We start from the raw sequence: 18908 nt of genomic DNA on the forward strand, positions 1-18908 counted from the left end.
CACAAGAAAAATGTGATTCTACTCAAAGTAACTCTTCCATAAGTTGAAGGAAAGTTTTATCTTTTCCTTGACGTGAATGTATCTAAATCTACCGTTCGTCGATTTCTCCAGCGTTTTAAATGCACCTGCCATCGCAAAATACTTACTCGTCCAAAACTTAGTGAGCATCATAAACACAGGAAAGACTTTGTAGGGCGAAATATCACGTGTCATGAATTTCCAAGTGGCATAATGTCATTTGGAGTGATGAAAAAAAGTTTAATTTGAACTGCCCAGAATGGCTGGAAATAGTATTGACATAATACTAGAAAGGAAGAACTAAGTTGCCTTAAGCGTCAGCAAGGTGGTGGAGTGGCTGGGGTGCGCTCAATGCTAGTCGAAACGTGGCTGTTAGCAGTTATACCTGAACGTCTGAACGCTGAGACATATCAGAATTGTTGAATTAGTATGTAAGTTCATTTTTTTAAATCTCAAAATGGCTCCACGGCTAAATTTCAACAGGACAATGCACCCCCGTCCCCTACCCCGCAATTCGAATTCGACCTGGGAATGGCTCCTCGCGAATGGGATTCCAATGATGGACAGTCTCGTAAGTTCTCCTATGGAATCTTAACGTGGAGGCGCGTCTGGTTTTCAAGTCTCGTATGTTCTCCAGACCTCAAGCCGATGGAAAACGTGTGGGCTACAGTGGCACGTAAAGTGTATGAGCGTGGCGTGGCAAGCAATACAACAGTGCTTTAGAACTTGAACGGGCGACCTTGAAAGTGTGGCAAAATATTCTTCGGCAGTATTGACAAAAACTTGTTGAATCTATGCCTAGACGAGTGTTTCACATTATCAGCAACAATGTAAAATATATTGGCCGTTTTAAATATAATTGAACATGAGTTTTTGTGTGTGGCTTTATCATTTTGGTACATTCCACTATTCGATATATAATTTTTTTTTCTGTCATAACAAATGCAGATACATGTGAAATTATTAGTACAGTTTTAATCCCGTGCAGTTAAGGATCTCTAGTGAAAAAATGATTTCCACTTCAAAAAATTAAATTGTTATTTGTAGAATATTGTACGGGGCTTTATCATTTTGGGACACACCTTACACGGCAAATATATGGTAACAACTTTCCAATTTGGTTTTGGGGAACACGGGGACTGTATAAGAAGTTATTTTTTAAATAACTATATATATATATACACCCCCCCCCCCCTATTGCAACATGAATGACTTTTTGTTTTGGCTGGTTGTTTTTGTTTCAATAACTATACAGCCCCTTGCAATATAAATGACGTAGTTGAGGTCCACACGTTATTCGGATATTTTTTCTAATTGGAAGTATGCCTCTAGGATCAACGGTTCACCAGTAATATGTCGTACGTGCTGTTATCTATGCACCCTGTATATTAAATAGTTTCCTTCATACCAGAAGTACGAGTGTGCAAATTTTCTCTTTTTTTATCAGCTGGTTGGATACCTTATATTGCTCTCCAAGTTTTGCCCGAAACGTGAACATACATCCCTATTGAAATACATGTTACAAATCATTATAGGGCGCAGTAGCGCAGGTCAATAAGATACTCACCTTAAAGCCGGGTTTTCCTAGGAGTAGAACTTTTGCGCCGTGTGCAGCGTGAAAACGCTGATTGGTTATAAACTTAAAATTCAGGTTATTGCTGGCCAATCAGCGTTTTTACGCTGCGCGCGCTGTAGAAACCTGCTTCTAGGAAAACCCGGATTAAGTATCGAAGGATGTTTACTGGTGTCGCGAGTTCGATACCCGGTTCGTCCTTGTCAGAAATTTCCTGACGCAGAGGTACGGCTACAACATGACCACACAGAAAAAAAAAATTGTTACGGCAGGATGTCTCATACTGAGGGATTAGCGCGCCAATCCCTCGGCGAGTATAACAAAACGCTGCCGTTCAAAATCGGTAACGAATTGTAGGTCCCGGTCTAATTAGCCCTCGTGTGCAGAAAATGACCATGATGCTAAAAAAAATGATCAAAACAAAAGTTTTTTGGAAAATATGAATGACTCATCTGAGTACTACACGCTATTTGGAAACTTTTTCTAATTGGAAGTTCACCTCTAAGATAAACGGTTCGCCAATAAAATGCCATACCTCTGTTTGCTATGCACGCTGCATATACAAAATCACTAAAATTAGTAATATATATGAAAAATTTAACGCGGTTTTGATGAATTATAATCAATTCTGACACTGATTGTTTTCCTCATTCTGATACTGCTTAGAGCCCCAAAAGAAATTTGCGTTTCTAGGTCCCGTCACTGAAAGAAAATGCTATTATACGTTACGCATAATTATCAACGAAATCAGTCATTTAACTTTTTTGTTGTTTCGTCTTCAATCGATTATTCACGATGACAAAAGATAGCTGAGAAAGAATTCTTTTCCGAATTCGCAGTTATACGGAAGTATAGAAATAATCCGCGATCTGAAATTAAGTATCTCTTGAGTTGGAAATAAATATCGCTTCTAGTGGAAGGTGATATTTTTGGTGTCAATATTGTGTCATATGCTATCGTTCCTCGAAAACTTAATAGTCTCAGCTGAACTTGACAGCTTCGATACGTTAAGTCTCGTTATTTCTCACTGCGGAGGAGAGACATTAATCTTCGAGAGTTTTTGGAGACTTGCGACGTATTTGTTTATTTATTTTTTTGAACTTTTCTAGACACTCTTTTCCTTAAAAAAAATAAAAGAAAGGCTGTTTTTGGAAACCCACTTCACCACGTTTATTTCTTCGAGCGAAATAAAGCCGACTTTTATTCTTTTATTTTTTGCATTTTGAGACTTACCTCAGTGTTTGAAAGAGGATTTCACCATCTTAATGCAAACTCAAAATTGAAAGCCTCTGGAAATGAAATAATCCACAAACAAATACTTTAAATGGTTCTCTAAAGAAGGAAAAACATTTTTTTTCTTTTACTGTTTCGAAGGATGCTCGAGGAAAAACTTGAATGGAAGAAAAAGTTCACTTGAAAAAGTTAAATGTTCTTAAGCTGAAGTACTTTTTTTTAGCGTAACTTAATCTTTGAAAAAAAAAATACAAATGTATTTCTAGTTTATTTCGCTTTGTTTCAGAAAATTAAGAGTTGGGGGGGGGGGATAGTTTTTGAATAAAATTCATTCATTTGTATTCATCTGAGGGGAAAATATCAATTTTGAACAGTGTTTCGAACCCTTTTATTTTCATCTGCGGACCGGTGAAAATAGTCAAAGAGTTAAGTGGAACGGCGAAGAAATAACATTATATAAGAGAAAAATAAATAGTGGAAGTAATTTGCGGGCCGGTAAAAAAGAAATAAATAGAAAGAAAAAATAAATATGAAAAAAAATTATTAGAAGGGCGTAATTTGCGGATCGGCAAAAAATGAAAGAATGGGGAAAATGAAAAAAAGGACAATGAAACTAATGAATACTAGCAGTAATTAGCGTATCGGCGGAATACAAATGAATAGCAAAAAAAAATTAATAGTATAAGTTAATTTGTGGCCGTCAGCGAATTGATAAAAACGAGAAAATATAAATAGAAGTGATTTGTGGACAGGAAAAAATTAATAAAAACGGAAAAATATAAATAGAAATAATTTGCGGACCGAAAAAAATTAATAAAAACCAGAAAATATAAATAGTAGAAGTAATTTGCGGACAGAAGAAATTAATAAAAACGAGAAAATATAAATAGAAGTAATTTGCGGACCAGAAAATAATTAATAAAAACGAGAAAATATAAATAGAAGTGATTTGTGGACGGGAAAAAATTAATAAAAACGGAAAAATATAAATAGAAATAATTTGCGGACCGAAAAAAATTAATAAAAACGAGAAAATATAAATATAAATAATTTGTGGACGGGAAAAAATTAATAAAAACGGAAAAATACAAATAGAAGTAATTTGCGGACCGGAAAATAATTAATAAAAACGAGAAAATATAAATAGTAGAAGTAATTTGCGGACAGAAGAAATTAATAAAAACGAGAAAATATAAATAGAAATAATTTGCGGACCGGAAAAAATTAATAAAAACGGAAAAATACAAATAGAAGTAATTTGCGGACCGGAAAATAATTAATAAAAACGAGAAAATATAAATAGAAGTAATTTCCTGACCGGAAAATAATTAATAAAAACGAGAAAATATAAATAGAAGTAATTTGTGGACGGGAAAAAATTAATAAAAACGGAAAAATACAAATAGAAATAATTTGCGGCCCGGAAAAAATTAATAAAAACCAGAAAATATAAATAGAAGTGATTTGCGGACCGGAACTTTGAGTTGAACACGCACAAGGACGGCATGACATGTTCGCATAAAGAAACGTGTATTTTCAGGCTTACCTCAATGTTTGAAACTGCACTTTTATTTAAATTTAACTTAATCTTTGAAAGCGATTCGTATTTCTAGTTTGTTTCGTTTCGTTTTCAGAAAATTTAGGACGAAATAGTTTTTGAATAAATTTCATTCACACATTTGTATTCATCAGAGGGAAAACCATCAATTTAGAAGTGTTTCGATCTTTTTCACCTGCGGACCGGTCAAAATAGCCTAAGAGTGGAGTGGACCAGCAGAAATCAGAGGAACAATTTGCGGACCAGAACAAAGAAATTAAATAGAAGAAAAAATAAATAGCAAAAGTAATTTCTGGACCAGTAAAAAAGAAATAAAAAAAGGGAAAAAAACAAATAGAGAGAGAAGTGCGTAATTTGCTGATCTTCAAAAAGTAAATAGAAAAAAAAATAGTAGTTTTTACGCATCGGCAGAATATAAATGAATAGCAGATAAAATTAATACAGTAGTATAAGTAGGCTGACCATATTTCCTCGAGAGAAATACGGCAAATTGGGGTTCAAAATACGGGAAATCGCCAATTATCACCAAGAATGACACCAAAAGTGAACAAAGTTGCCAAATATTACTGAGTTTGCGGAAGCATTACTGCAAATTGCAGTGGATTAAAATGGATTGCAAGAAATAAAACGTTCACCAACACAAATGTGGGAGATTAATGTTGTTATTTAAAGTCGTAATTATCATAATGTAATTTATGCGTTGAAAAATAATTTCAATCTTTGACTTTAATAAAGAATAAAAATCCAAGTAGGCGTCATGTTAAAAACGAGAAAAACCGGAACGGCTAGAAAATGAGAAAAATCATGACTATCCCGTGAAATACGGGACGCATGGTCACCGTAAGTGTAAGTAAATTGCGGATCGGTAAAGAATGAATAAAAATTACAAAATAGAGGTAATTTGCGGACCGGCAAAAAACATTCCCCCATTTTTCCAGAAGTCTCTATCCGCTTATGCCGTTCATGATATACACTCAAAGGAAGAAATTTCTCATTGCTTTTATAGTGTAGTGGTAGCTCACTCGAACAGCGGCCCTCTCGCTGTCTGTGGTGAGTCCCAGTAAAGGAAAACGATTCTTTTCCCCCAATGATCATCTCTCCTCATCACAACTTCCTCCTCCTAACCAGATTATGGCCCGTCGCTCTGTCTCACTGAAAAGATTTTAGCAGTTGGTCGAAGAAGACCTGGGCCATGCTGGAAAATGTACATGTATGTGTTGTGAAGTTTGTGTTTCTGTGTAAGAGGAATTGTTATAGTGCTGTTCATCTGTCAACAATTTTTCTAACTATGAGGGAAGTGTAATGATTGAATAATTGTGTCGTTGTAGTCACGTTGCTGTCCATGGAGAGACTTTTTAACGGGAAGACCGACTCGAAATCGTGTCTCGAAGTTAGTAACCACAGAAAACTAATTTCAGTCGACTACCACTGTGGTGACTATATAACACCAGTTCCTTGTATATTTTGTATAAACAGATTAGTCGGCACAGTTTGAATAGTGGGTTTCGACTACAAAAATATCTAGAAACACTACAAATTAACCGGACGTGCACTTCGTACACATTCCTCTGCAGAATTTCTAACGAATTGGATACATGCAGGAACGTGTTTTGTGTGTGCTGCCATCTGCCTCCTATGGTTTGAAGTGAATATGGTAGATGCTGGAATATTTATGTTATGTAAGTACCATGTTGAATGCTCTCTGCGGAGAGACTTTTCAGAGTAGAAAAGACCGGCTCACATAATATAGAAACATTGCCTTACAGAATGTAGACGTGATGATGTTGATTGTTACAGCTCGTAAAATACAATTTTTATCCTCCTGCAGGAACATATTTGTGTGTTGGACGTGCACAAGGACGGCGTGGCATGTTCTGATGGCCGCATACGCAAAGGTGACGTCATTCTAGCGGTAAGAAATAAAATTCATCCAAAACCGTATTTCATTTTAATGCAGTAAAACCTCTTTTGCGAACGCCGGCGGGACCAAAAAATTCGTCCGTAAAACAGGGATAACCGTTAATCAGGGATTTGAAATGCATACGTTCACTATACAAGGGGAAATAATTATTTGGTCGTAAAAGAGGGGTCACCGCATATAAGCGATATCCGTTAAGAGAGGTTTTACTGAATCTACTTTGTTCTAAAGAAAGAAAGAAAAACCCTTCCGTATACAATATTTCGGTAATGTCTTATAACGTGCTGCCGATGCTTAAACTGGACTAGTGTTAGCTGAAACTTATGGTACTTACAAATGTGGAATTCATTTTGTGTTGGCTTCAAGAGAGGCAAGACAATTTTCTCTAATTTGGTTTTTAGTGTAAGGTGGTCCATATAAAAAGTTAATCTCTTTTTGTTTCAATAACTATACAGCCCCTTGCAATATAAATGACGTAGTTGAGGTTCACACGTTATTCGGATACTTTTTCTAATTGGAAGTATGCTTCTAGGATCAACGATTCGCCAGTAATTTGCCATCAATTTTTATAACTATGAGTGAAGTTTACTGATTGAATAATTATACCGTTGTAGGCCTCTGTTGCTCTCTTTGGCGAGACTTTTTAACGGGGAGATCGGCTCGTGTAACTAAATTGATGATTATAATTGTAGGAAGTGATGGAAACTCGGCAAAACAAACAACTTCCACTCATACAGTGTGGGGTTGGAAAGCAAGCGGCAAGCCCCCCGCGAGAGGGCACTCTCTCTGGTGTGAATGAAACGTCGCCCTTCACAGAACCCGTCATTCAGCTGCTATCCATCGCGTGTATTTCAGCTGCTGGTCGCTCATTTGAGCATTAGTTGTAAAGTTGGATAATAAAGATCCTTTGTTCACACATTTAATCAATCATTAAAATTTATTCATATTTTGGTGATAACAAAGTTTTGTGTCTATGAGAATGGAATTAATCTTTACACACTAATTGACTATAATTTATTCGCGCGTTGTAGAAAGTACAATAACTCCGGGGGAATTTTTGTTTACACACACAAATCTGTTAAATTTTTAGAACTTGATGGTTTTTCAATGCTTACTGGCGAATTGTTTATAGTGCAAGCACAAACCTTAAAACTCACTATATTAAATCTGTGTAAGTCGCAATCATTTGCTTTCAATCATAATGTATCGAAGAACTCGATTCCATTTTAAAAAATATTAAACAAAAGAGAAATAAAAAAAAATATTAAAATAAAGAAATGTACTTTTTTTTTATAGGAGGATATTAACATTGGCACCTTAAATGCTATATACGGTACTCATTCTGATTATTTGGATATGCTCTCTATATATAGTCACGGCTTCACTCCTTTAATTTCCAATGTTACAAGGCCACATTCATATTCGTGCATTGATCACATATTTATTCGCTGCTCATTTGAAATCCATGAAATTTCCTCAGTTATATTCACCACTGCTCTAACTGATCACTATTCACTCTTTTGTAAGTTAAAGTTTTTTTTTTGTCTAATCCTAAACCTGCTAGTGGTAAAAAAAAATATTGAAAAATAGATCTCACCGGAATTTCATCATATCTTCAAAATTACAGTTTCGCGATTGCGAAAAATAACCCAGTGCTGAATTTTGATCAATTTTTCTTTAAACTCGTAACTGTAATTAATAATTATACAAAATATCTTCAGATAGAAAATTACAAAAAACTTAACAAGCCTAGAATTACACCTGCATTGCTCAATTTGACCAAAATTAAACAAAAACTTTACTTGAAATCTACGAAGTATCCGTATGATTTATCAATTCAACAAGCTTATAAAAATGTAACGTCATTTCTCAAAAGTGAAATAAAATTAACAAAAACAAATTTGACACTAAATTTTCTAACTGCAAGGCTTCCAGCTAAACGCTGGAAATTCATTAATAAAATATTTGGATCACAGAACAAAAATAAAATAATGCCCTCAGAAACAAATTCCCAATTGCTAATAACTTCAACACCCATTTCGTGAATATTCGCAGAACATGGACAGGCACAAAATGATAATTTCAAACAATATATACACACGAATGACAAATTTATGTTTCCGATCAGCCTACCGATCAGTTTGAAATATGAAAATAATTAAATCAATTCCAAATTCTGCTCCCTGTTTTGACAGTATAACTACAAATATATTCTCAAAAGTTTTTCTATTCTATATTATTCAAATTTTGGCAACTCTAATTAATAATTGTATTGAAAAGGGGGATTCTAAAAATCAGCTCTAAAATCAGCAATAGTTATTCCTATTTACAAAAATTAAAATTCTAATGATTTGAACAACTATAGACCTATTTCCCTTTTACCCTCCACCTCTAAAGTTTTTGAGATGATTCTCAAAACTAGGATTTACTTTCTTAAACTACAGTGAATTCGTTTCCTCCAATCGAAAAACTATAGGCATTTTCTTAGATATTAGGAAATCATTTGATAGTGTCGATCACAGATTTCTGCTCTCTAATTTTTTGCTCTCTGCATTCTTGTGGTATCAGAAGGGGCAACGGTTTTAACATTCTCCACTCATATCTTACTAACAGAACTCAAAGAATAAAATGTAATGTTCATTTCAGTAATTTTACTAATATTATCAGCGGAATCTCACAAGGATCTGTATTAGGCCCGCTATTATTCATTATCATTATTAATGACTTATGTAATCTTAAAATAAGTGGTAAAATCATTACATTTGCCAACGATACTGTCATTCTCTACTCTGGAACAGATTATCAACCACTTATTATCACAACAATTAATAGTGACCTAATTACAATTCACTACTAGTTTATTAATATTAATCTCAAGTTAAACATTTCTGAAAGTAAATTTACTAATTTCTTTTCACGTAATATTCCACCTCTTGAACATAGCATAATACTTAAGGAACCAAATTGTTTTATACAAATACAACGCCACAACAGGCAAATTGCCCAACGAGGTGGCTGAGTTAAGAACATCATGTATCCCCGAGCCATTTTTTGGAGGCCCTACCTACTACTGCTACACCACACATGCACCCCGCGGAACCCCCAACGAATCTGTACATGTGGGAATGTGCGTGTACGTGTAGTGAAACCTGACGTGAAGTTTTTTGTTTCTCTGTAATGCTTGTTATGTGTAGTGCTGCCATCTGCCACCAGTTTTTCTAACTATGAGTGAAGTGTTATGATTGAATGATTTATCGTTGTAGGACTGTTGCTCTCTGTGGCGAGACTTTTTAACGGGGAGATCGGCTCGCATTTGCGCCTTGAAGTTGGGAACCACAGAAAACCAACTTCAGCCGACCACCACTGTGGGGTTCGAACCCGGATCCTCGCATCGCGAGTCCGTCACTATAACCACTCGACCACCACAGCGGTTTAATTCTAATTCATGTTACTGTCAACGTCTCGAACAAACAACTACGATAATTGGCATTCATGTTGACCAGACTTTAAAATGGCTTTCTCATATTAACCATTTACAAGCTAAATTGCGTTTCACGTTATACAAATATTATCATCTCAAACCTTTATCACGAGTATAAAACCTTTCTACCAACTTACTACTACTACATGTTTCATTCTCATTTACTGTATATCAGTCTGGGAAGCGATTATGTATCTAATGTTACTCCTATTTTGTCTCTACAAAAAAAAGTTATCAGGCTATTGACATCCAATTACAACACTCCATCAAACGAACTCTTCCATCAACTCCAGATCCTCTACCTCTACGTTATTTATATTTTTATAGATAAGTAATGATAATCAAGAAGAATCGATTCACTTTACCCTCAAACTCATCCCGCACATCCACTCGCCTTAATTCCACTTTAGTTTACAAAAATATGTTCAAAAAACATTTCAGTTTTTTCATTCCGAAATTTTATACCTTTCCCATTGAGATTAAAGGGGCAACTACATTCTCTCGAGTTAAAAAAAAAATCTTCATCTCCATCATCTTAAAAAAAAGTTCCATCTTTTCCAAATTCCAGACGTTGAGATCCACTTTTAATTTCATCCTCAGACTTTTTTTCTTAACTCCCCCTCCACTTTATCAGCTCAAAGTATGAATTAAATAAGAAAAATGAAAAAAAATCTGTCAATTAACATCCAACTTTTTGTTCAGATACATTTTGACAATTGCAAATGCATTGCATTGGCATGGATGTACATTATTGTATTCTGCATTGATTCATGTTCTCTTATCGCATAAGCGTCACAGTACCTTCAACCCCATTACATGTTTATTATTTTCACACCAATTTTATATGTCTTGCCACCAACTATTGTTATACTAAATTCAATTACATTTCTCCTTTTCCTTTCTCTTATTTTCTGTTGTTTGTTTTTCACTTATCTTTATAATACATATTTTTGCTTTTGCGTTTCATTAATTATAATTTTTCTATCTTTTTGTCAAGAATTCTAACTTATTGTAGTAATCTCGACATACACAGACATTTTGATGGTAACATTTACAGATCATTCACGTGATCTCGCCAGGTGTACTAGATCACTCAAGTGGCCTGCGACACAATTTCAAACCCCTTAGATATCACTCTTTTGCTCCCTCACGTGCTTGCAAACTCTCTAGGTGCCATTCTTTTGGTCACTCACCTAGTCCCTTGCTCTCTGGACAGAGGCGGATTTAGTCAGGGCTATACAAATTTCGCCGCCCTTATCCCATCCTTTTAATTATGTTAGCCACTCATTCCCAAAATTTCCCGCTTCTCTGAGCCTGGTAAGTCCCCCCCACAACCCCGTAAACACGCCGCTGCATACAGTTCTACCTTCAGTTTAGTTACACCCATAATATATTTACTGAAAAATTTCTTTGTGAAAAACAGGGTCATGGTGTGCCTTTTCGGCAACGGGGCAGACATTTCCTTGAGGCCTCTCTTGAAAGGCTTATTAGGCAAAACAAATGAAGGGTCCAGGGTAAAAATGACTTCACAACAAAAATTAAATTTTGAAAAAAAGAGCGCAAAACGAATGCATTCCGAGAGCAAAACGAATATTTCCGAATCGTTCCGAGATTAAATATCAGCACGAAAGAGTTTTCAAGACATTCGAGATGGAATTTCGTTGAATGAACTTTAATAGTAGAGTATTGAGTGGCCTTTTTCATTGTCTTATGTGAAACGAACAAAATGAAGGAATACTTTAACAAGGAAAAAAAAAACTGATAATAGTCAGAAATATTTTTTCCGATAAAAAAGCCGATATACTTTTCTGTTCTTTTGAAAGATGAAAACAAAATAAGCTTTATCTGTTGAAGTTAATGTCAGTAAAGGAATCCCCCCTTTTTTTGCACGAACAAAACGTATTAGGTGCCTTTTTCGATAACGCTGCTGCTCATTTCTGAAAATAAATAAATAAATGGACATTTTGTCGATTTTCTCTTTAAACACGACGTGTTTGTAAAGCCGAATTACTTCAAAATGCGTTTTTATGGCTCGTTTTGTTTCGTTTTTTCTTTCATTTCGCGTGATGAAGAGCATTAATGTCCCATCGAGTCAACCATTGCTGAAACTTAAAATTGACAAAATTATCTTTCAAGAGCCATGCCTTTTGCTTTCTGCTGTAAAGGTATTCTTCCCCAGCAATCTCAGCATCCATGGAGGGGGTTATTTAAGTAGTCATCGTCACTCCCTTCGTCGACATCTTCGGCTGTTAGCTTTTCTTAGAATTCTCGTGATTCTTTTTGTGTTAGAAATGTACTACGGTGAAAAAGGTCTTTAACTTTCGCAGCTTTGACGGGTAGTCTGTTGGTATATGAACGGGTTTATGATACGAACTCAGTGACAGAAGATTTATCCCTGGTGGTTTTTTTACGTTTTTGACTTAGTAAGGATACGTGTTGACCAAAAAACGAAGACTTGTGGTAGATGTCTGCTAATTCATTGGATTCCCGTATAATCCTCGTACGTTAAGCTTCAGGAACAGTTGGGAAACATTTCAATTTCTTGCACAAACAATCGGGACCAAAAGAGTTCGGAGGTTGTCAAACGTAAAAATTTATTTACATCTTTAACTCTACCTGTTTTCCTACGTTTCTTTTTTGATTTATCTTGCCGGTCTGCAGAAGCACTGGAAGAGCACGAATAATCACTTTCCATCGTGTACAACAATAAACGAAATTAGCAATATAACAAAAAAAATAACAAAATTACTTCAAAAAAATTGAACAACGTAAAAAGTAAACTCTTACTACACAAAGCAAAACACAGAAAAATAACGCTGATAATCTTGTTTATAAGGGGATTTCCCCATCAACCGCTAGAGGTCACGCGTAATCAAGTTATTTTTTCCTGAATGCGTGGCGTGTAGTAAGTCGTTTTCTCCCTGAATGCGTGTGAAAAAGTCGTTTTTCTCCAGTATACCGAAACTTTATCGCTATTTTTTTTTATGGATTTCAAGTCTCTCTACCCTAAAATGATTGTACGTGGGGATAGTATTCCTCGAAAGCTATCAGATGCCACTGCTATCTCATTTTCGAAAAAAATTGTTTAAAATTTTTTTTTATATTTCATTTTAATTAATTAAGTCGTCTTTTCCCTGGGCCCTTCAAATGTAAACTTTCGTGGGGCCCCCATTCGGCTCGGGCAGTACCTTGGCATACAATGGATAATACACGCGTATCAATGCGCAATACAGAAAAAAGACGTAGAAAAATTTGGAATTAAGCTTCAATTCTTTGAAAATATGGAAAAAACATGAAAAGATGATTTAGGGCAACAATTTGGTTATATGTAAACGATAAAAAAAAGTACTGTTTAGACATGATGCATGAGTTTTAATAGGGCGTGTGGTCTCCTCGAACAGCTAAGACTGCTGTACACCTGTTTGCCATGGATGCGATGAGGTTATCGATCAGACTTTGGGGAATACTGTTCCACTCCTCAAGAAGTGCAATCTGTTTGGGATGTCGACCGAGTTGATTTGATAACGCTCATCTGACTCCACTCTAATTAAAAGACGACTTGTCACAATCACCAAATTAATTTATTTACAAAAAATGCACACACACGAAAAAACATCAACATGTCATTAACACTCACTCGCAACCACTGAATATTTTTTCTTCTTTTTTTCGTCGCTTGGCGCGCGTAACCTGCGTAGTCACTTTTTACGCCAAGCGTTGGCGAAACTCCGCCACACAACTCCCCCGCCAGTCTCACACTTCATTTGTGAGACGAAACCGAACTTTACGACCATATCGGGAGATGTAAGTTTTGTTCTTATCACTGGAACTGTCACTGGAACGTGATGAGTCATCCTGAACGGCTTTATCCAACAGCAAAAATGCCGGCTTTAATCTGTCGATGTTGACCACCTTTTCTTCGTCGCTTACTTCCACCACGAAGTCCTTGGTCAATCTTCGCACAACACGGAATGGACCTTCGTACGGGCACTGGAGAGACTTCTTGAAGGGACCACGGCGGATGAAGACATGAGTGCAGGTGGTGAGCTCCTTCGGGACGTAGATCTTTGGAAGTCCATGCCGCACAGGATTCGTTGGTTTCAGAGAGCTGATGATCCTTTGCAATCGGGCAATGTAGTCGGGAGGGTTAGACAATGGCTGATCGTCGTACAGCTGACCAGGAAGACGAAGCGAGGAACCATAAGTCAGCTGGGCTGTCGAGGCATCAAGGTCACTCCTATATGCTGACCTTAACCCAAGAAGAACCAATGGGAGAGCTTCATACCAGTCTGAGTCGAGGCCTTCCAGGACCTGTTTTATCATATGACACATCAATGCTTGCTTGAGTGGCCTATGGAACCTTTCCACCATTGCATTGCACTGTGGCGTATATGCAGCGGTCCTTGCAATTTGGATGCCAAGCATTCGGGAAAGAGCCTGAAAAAGACCAGATTCAAATTGTCCACCCCTGTCGCATGTTACCCTCTGAGGTGTACCAAATCGTGCAATCCACCCATGTACCAACGCTCTGGCGACACTTTCAGCCGTCATGTCGGATAGTGGCACTACCTCGGGCCATCTCGTGAATCTATCTACCATCGTTAGACAGTAACGGAAACCATGACACGGAGGAAGTGGTCCTATCAAGTCTATATGAACATGTGAAAAACGTTCATCGGGGACTAAAAATTTTGTCAAAGGCGACTTTGTATGCTTATGCACCTTGGTTTTCTGACATAGCACACATGCTCTACACCAAACAGTTATGTCCTTGTTTTGATTAGGCCAAAAATAACGGCTATTGATAAATTGTTTAGTGGCCTTGATGCCAGCATGAGATAAGCCATGCACCTGTTCGAACACTTTTTTTCTTAAAGTTTGAGGGACATAAAATCTATTTTCCCCAGTAGAACTATCACAATAGAGGTGAATATCGGATGCAGGCATCCTCAGTTTCGTTAATTCTACACTACAATCAATATTACCATCCAGGATATTTTTCATTTCCTCATCTTCAGATTGCATTTTGCTCCATAACTGCATGTCTGCTAATGAGGAAAATTGGATTTCACAAATGCGGGATAAACTATCCGCTACAATATTACTTTTACCTGGTAAATACTGAATATCTGTGGTAAACTGCGAAATGAAGTCAAGCTGCCTAAGCCTACGAGGTGAGCATTTATCCTGTTTTTGCTGAAATGCAAATATGAGGGGTTTATGGTCCACAAATAAAGTAAAGGGCCTAGCCTCTAACAAATACCTAAAATACTGAATTGCTGAATATGCAGCAAGCAATTCCCTATCATAAGCTGAATAATTGCATTGTGCAGGTGACAGCTTTTTGGAAAAATATCCAAGAGGTTTTGGGCCATCAGGTGTTACTTCATGTAATACAGCACCCATCGCAAAACCACTGCAATCAGTGACCAAAGCCATTTTAGCATTTGCTGAAGGATGGTACAATAAAGTTGCCTCAGCCATGGCATTTTTTGCTTTTTCGAAAGCTGTGTCCAAGTCCGAATTCCATTCGATTTTCCGCTTGTCATTCTTTTTTGCCCCAACCAGTAACTTATTTAAGGGTGCAAGAATGACCGCACTGTCTGGAATGAAACGGTGATAGAAATTTATCATCCCCAAAAATCGTCTAAGTTGGCTAATATCACTAGGTTTGGGAAAATTCAAGATTGCATCAACTTTTTCTTTAGTAGGACAACAACCATTTTGATTGATTGTGTGACCTAAAAATTCAATTTTCTCTTTGCCAAATTCACATTTGGATTCGTTAATGACAATACCATATTCCAAAAAACGTTTAAAAATTTCTTCCAAATGCTGCCTATGCTGCTCCGGATTCTCACTAGCAACCAAAATATCGTCAATGTATGAAAAAACATAGTCCAAACCACGCATAACCTCATTGATAAATCTTTGGAAAGTTTGTGCTGCTGAACAGAGGCCAAAATTTAGAAATGGAAATTCAAATAACCCAAATGGTGTTATGATGGCAGTCTTGGGTATATCAGGTGGATTAACTGGAATTTGGTGGTAGGCGCGAACCAAATCAATTTTAGAAAATATGCACTTTCCATTGAGCATATGCGAGAAATCGTGAATGTGTGGTACAGGGTACTTATCTGGTACAGTAATGCGGTTCAGAGCTCTGTAGTCACCCGTGGGTCGCCAGTCAGACGAACCCTTGGGAACCATGTGTAAAGGGCTGGCCCAATTACTTTTTGAAGGCCTGCAAATACCCTTATCTAGCATATAATCGAATTCTCGCTTGGCTATATTCAACTGCGCAGGATTTAATCTGCGTGCTTTGGCTGAAACAGGAGGTCCTACGGTAGGTATAAAATGTAACGTGTTATGCTTTACAGTATTTTGAGGTGCAGTATTTAACTGCGTGATCTCTTTATACTTGAGCAAAAGATCGGCATACCCAGATTTGTCCGAAACTGTTTTTACTGCCTGAATGTCACATAAACCAGCACGACCATGAGACACAAGATTTGTCAAGGGGTCAATTAAGTTTCGTTTTTTAATGTCAACAAGCAAACCAAAATGCTGTAAAAAATCAGCCCCTATAATGGGTTTGCTGACATCAGCAACGATAAATGGCCACTGCAATGTACGGCGTAATCCCAAATCTAAAGTGAGCAATTTGACACCATATGTTTTTATACATGTCCCATTCGCAGCATAGAGATTAAATGTGCTAACAGCAGTTTCTTTACTCATAAATGATCTGGGATAACATGAAACATCGCTACCTGTATCTACCAAATATTCAGACTTATTTAAGCGATCCTTCACATACAGCCTGCGACTTAAAACCAAATTCCCAGAAGCCGCAGCTACTTCTGTTGGCTTGACTCGTTTTTTGACCCATAGGAACAGGGCGAAACGCACTTAGTTGCCTTTTCTCCAAATCGAAAATGGTACCAACAAAGCCAATTTTCTTTTTTTACTGCATTACGATTTCTAGAATTAGAGCGATATCGACCTCGATTATTGTTAGATCGACGGTGATTCAACTGTGTCAAATTCTCTACTTGTTTTGTTAATTCATTTACCTGATGTTTGAGATCAACTAGTGTTGCGCTTTCATCACTTTTACCAGAAGTCAAATGAGAGACATTTATGGAAGCAACAGAGACAGCAGTGCATTCGCAAATTTTATCTGCCATCTGTGCCAATTTGTCCAAATTTTCGGAACTAATGGCCAGGACGGTTTGCACTGTGATCGGCAATCTACGCAACCATAAATTTTTCAAAAAATTATCATCAACGTGACCTTCGCTGAGATCTCTCATTTGCCTTAACAACATTGAGGGTGAGCGATCCCCTAACTCAACATCCTCAAGTAATGTTTGAATTTTTTTCGTGTGAGAAATTTCAAATTCTGAAAGCAAACGGGCTTTTAGCTGAGAATAAGGCCTATCTGACGGGGGGTCGCAAACTACGTCAGTAACATGTGACAGTGTTTCAGGGTCTAACGAAGCAACTAATGTGTCAAATTTTGTCTGCTCAACAGTAATACCAGACACCCTGAAACTGGAGTCTAATTGAACAAAAAATAGTTTCACATTGTTTGGCCAAAAATTTGGTACTTTGACAGACACACGACCACATTGTGATTCAACTTTCTCATCTCCTGAATTTCCAGGTTTCGGATCCGGCATCATGAGCGTGTAAACTTCAATACCAATGCGAACGGAATTGCACTTTTAACACCCCCAGAGGACACACGAGAAAGTGAACATACGAATCCGGCCTACCTTTATTCAGCCACGTGCCAATTAATGTTCTTGCGTCATTCCACACCGCGTCACCACATTTGGGATGTCGACCGAGTTGATTTGATAACGCTCATCTGACTCCACTCTAATTAAAAGACGACTTGTCACAATCACCAAATTAATTTATTTACAAAAAATGCACACACACGAAAAAACATCAACATGTCATTAACACTCACTCGCAACCACTGAATATTTTTTCTTCTTTTTTTCGTCGCTTGGCGCGCGTAACCTGCGTAGTCACTTTTTACGCCAAGCGTTGGCGAAACTCCGCCACATCTGCAAGTCTCGGACAGTAACAGGCGGCCTTGGTCGCGCAGCAATGCGTCGTCCGAGCATGTCCCAAACATGCTCAATTGGATTCAGGTCAGGAGAGCACGCTGGCTATTCCATACGCTGTATTGTTTCAGCTTCAAGCATGTTCTCCACCAGACGAGCTCTATGCGGTCGAGCATTATCATCCTGGAAAACAGAGGAATCTCCAATGGCTCCAGCGTAAGGGATGACACGAGGTCGCAGTATCTCGTCTGCATACCTTCGGGCCGTCAAAGTGCCATTCCGAATGATATGCAGGTCCATACGTCCGCCTATGCTGATTCCACCCCATACCATCCAACCAGCTCGTCTGTATTGTGACCTTTCACGAACGAATGCGGGGTTATTTCGAGTGCCCCTGTCCCTCCATACCAGAACACGTCGGGTGTCACACTCCAGACTGAATCGGGACTCGTCTGTAAACAGCACTTGGCTCCAATCATGTTGCTCCCAATCTCGATGTTCAGCAGCCCATCTTCTTCGGGCCGCACGGTGGCGTGGGGTCAACGGAATGCAGACCATTGGCCTACGTGCATAGAGCCCTCCCTCATGAAGCCGATTACGTACTGTTTGGCTGGACACCCTTCGTCCTGTTGCCAAGAGCAACCGTCTTTGCAGCTGCGTAGCATTCTCTGTTCTGTTTCGACGGGCTGTTAACCGTATATACCGGTCATCAGTTGCTGTAGTGGCGCGTGGCCGACCTTGCCCTGGTCGACGTCTAACATTTCCTGTTTCTTGGAATCGATTCCACAGCCTTGCAACAACACTTCTGGCGACTCCAACAGCGTCCGCGACACTACGTTGTGTTTGCCCGGATTCCAGTCTGCCTATAACACGCCATGCCATGGATTCGAGCAGCAATCAAACTCGTATCGACGGTGAGCTTCAGTATCACAAAAATAGAACAAAAAATCGAACGAAAATCGAATTATCGAACCAAACGAAAAGATAATTTTGTCAATTTTATTTCGGAAGTTACAGCAATGGTTGACTCGATGGGGCATTAATGC

The 18908-nt window shown here is 37.8% G+C and overlaps 1 protein-coding gene across 1 annotated transcript in view; it reads left to right on the forward strand.

Moving 5' to 3' along the window:
* LOC149086255 (disks large homolog 4-like) overlaps nucleotides 1-18908 on the forward strand; it is a 186296-nt gene that overhangs the window by 84490 nt on the left and 82898 nt on the right. Inside the window, exon 4 of the mRNA XM_089232280.1 lies at nucleotides 6211-6294. Coding sequence (XP_089088406.1) covers nucleotides 6211-6294 — 84 coding nt within the window. The remainder of the gene's footprint in view (nucleotides 1-6210; nucleotides 6295-18908) is intronic.

This window comes from Pholcus phalangioides, unplaced genomic scaffold, assembly GCF_987345545.1.
Source record: "Pholcus phalangioides strain wild (caught in Gottingen) unplaced genomic scaffold, Ppha-v1.0 ptg000005l_1, whole genome shotgun sequence".
NCBI classification, from domain to species: domain Eukaryota; kingdom Metazoa; phylum Arthropoda; class Arachnida; order Araneae; family Pholcidae; genus Pholcus; species Pholcus phalangioides.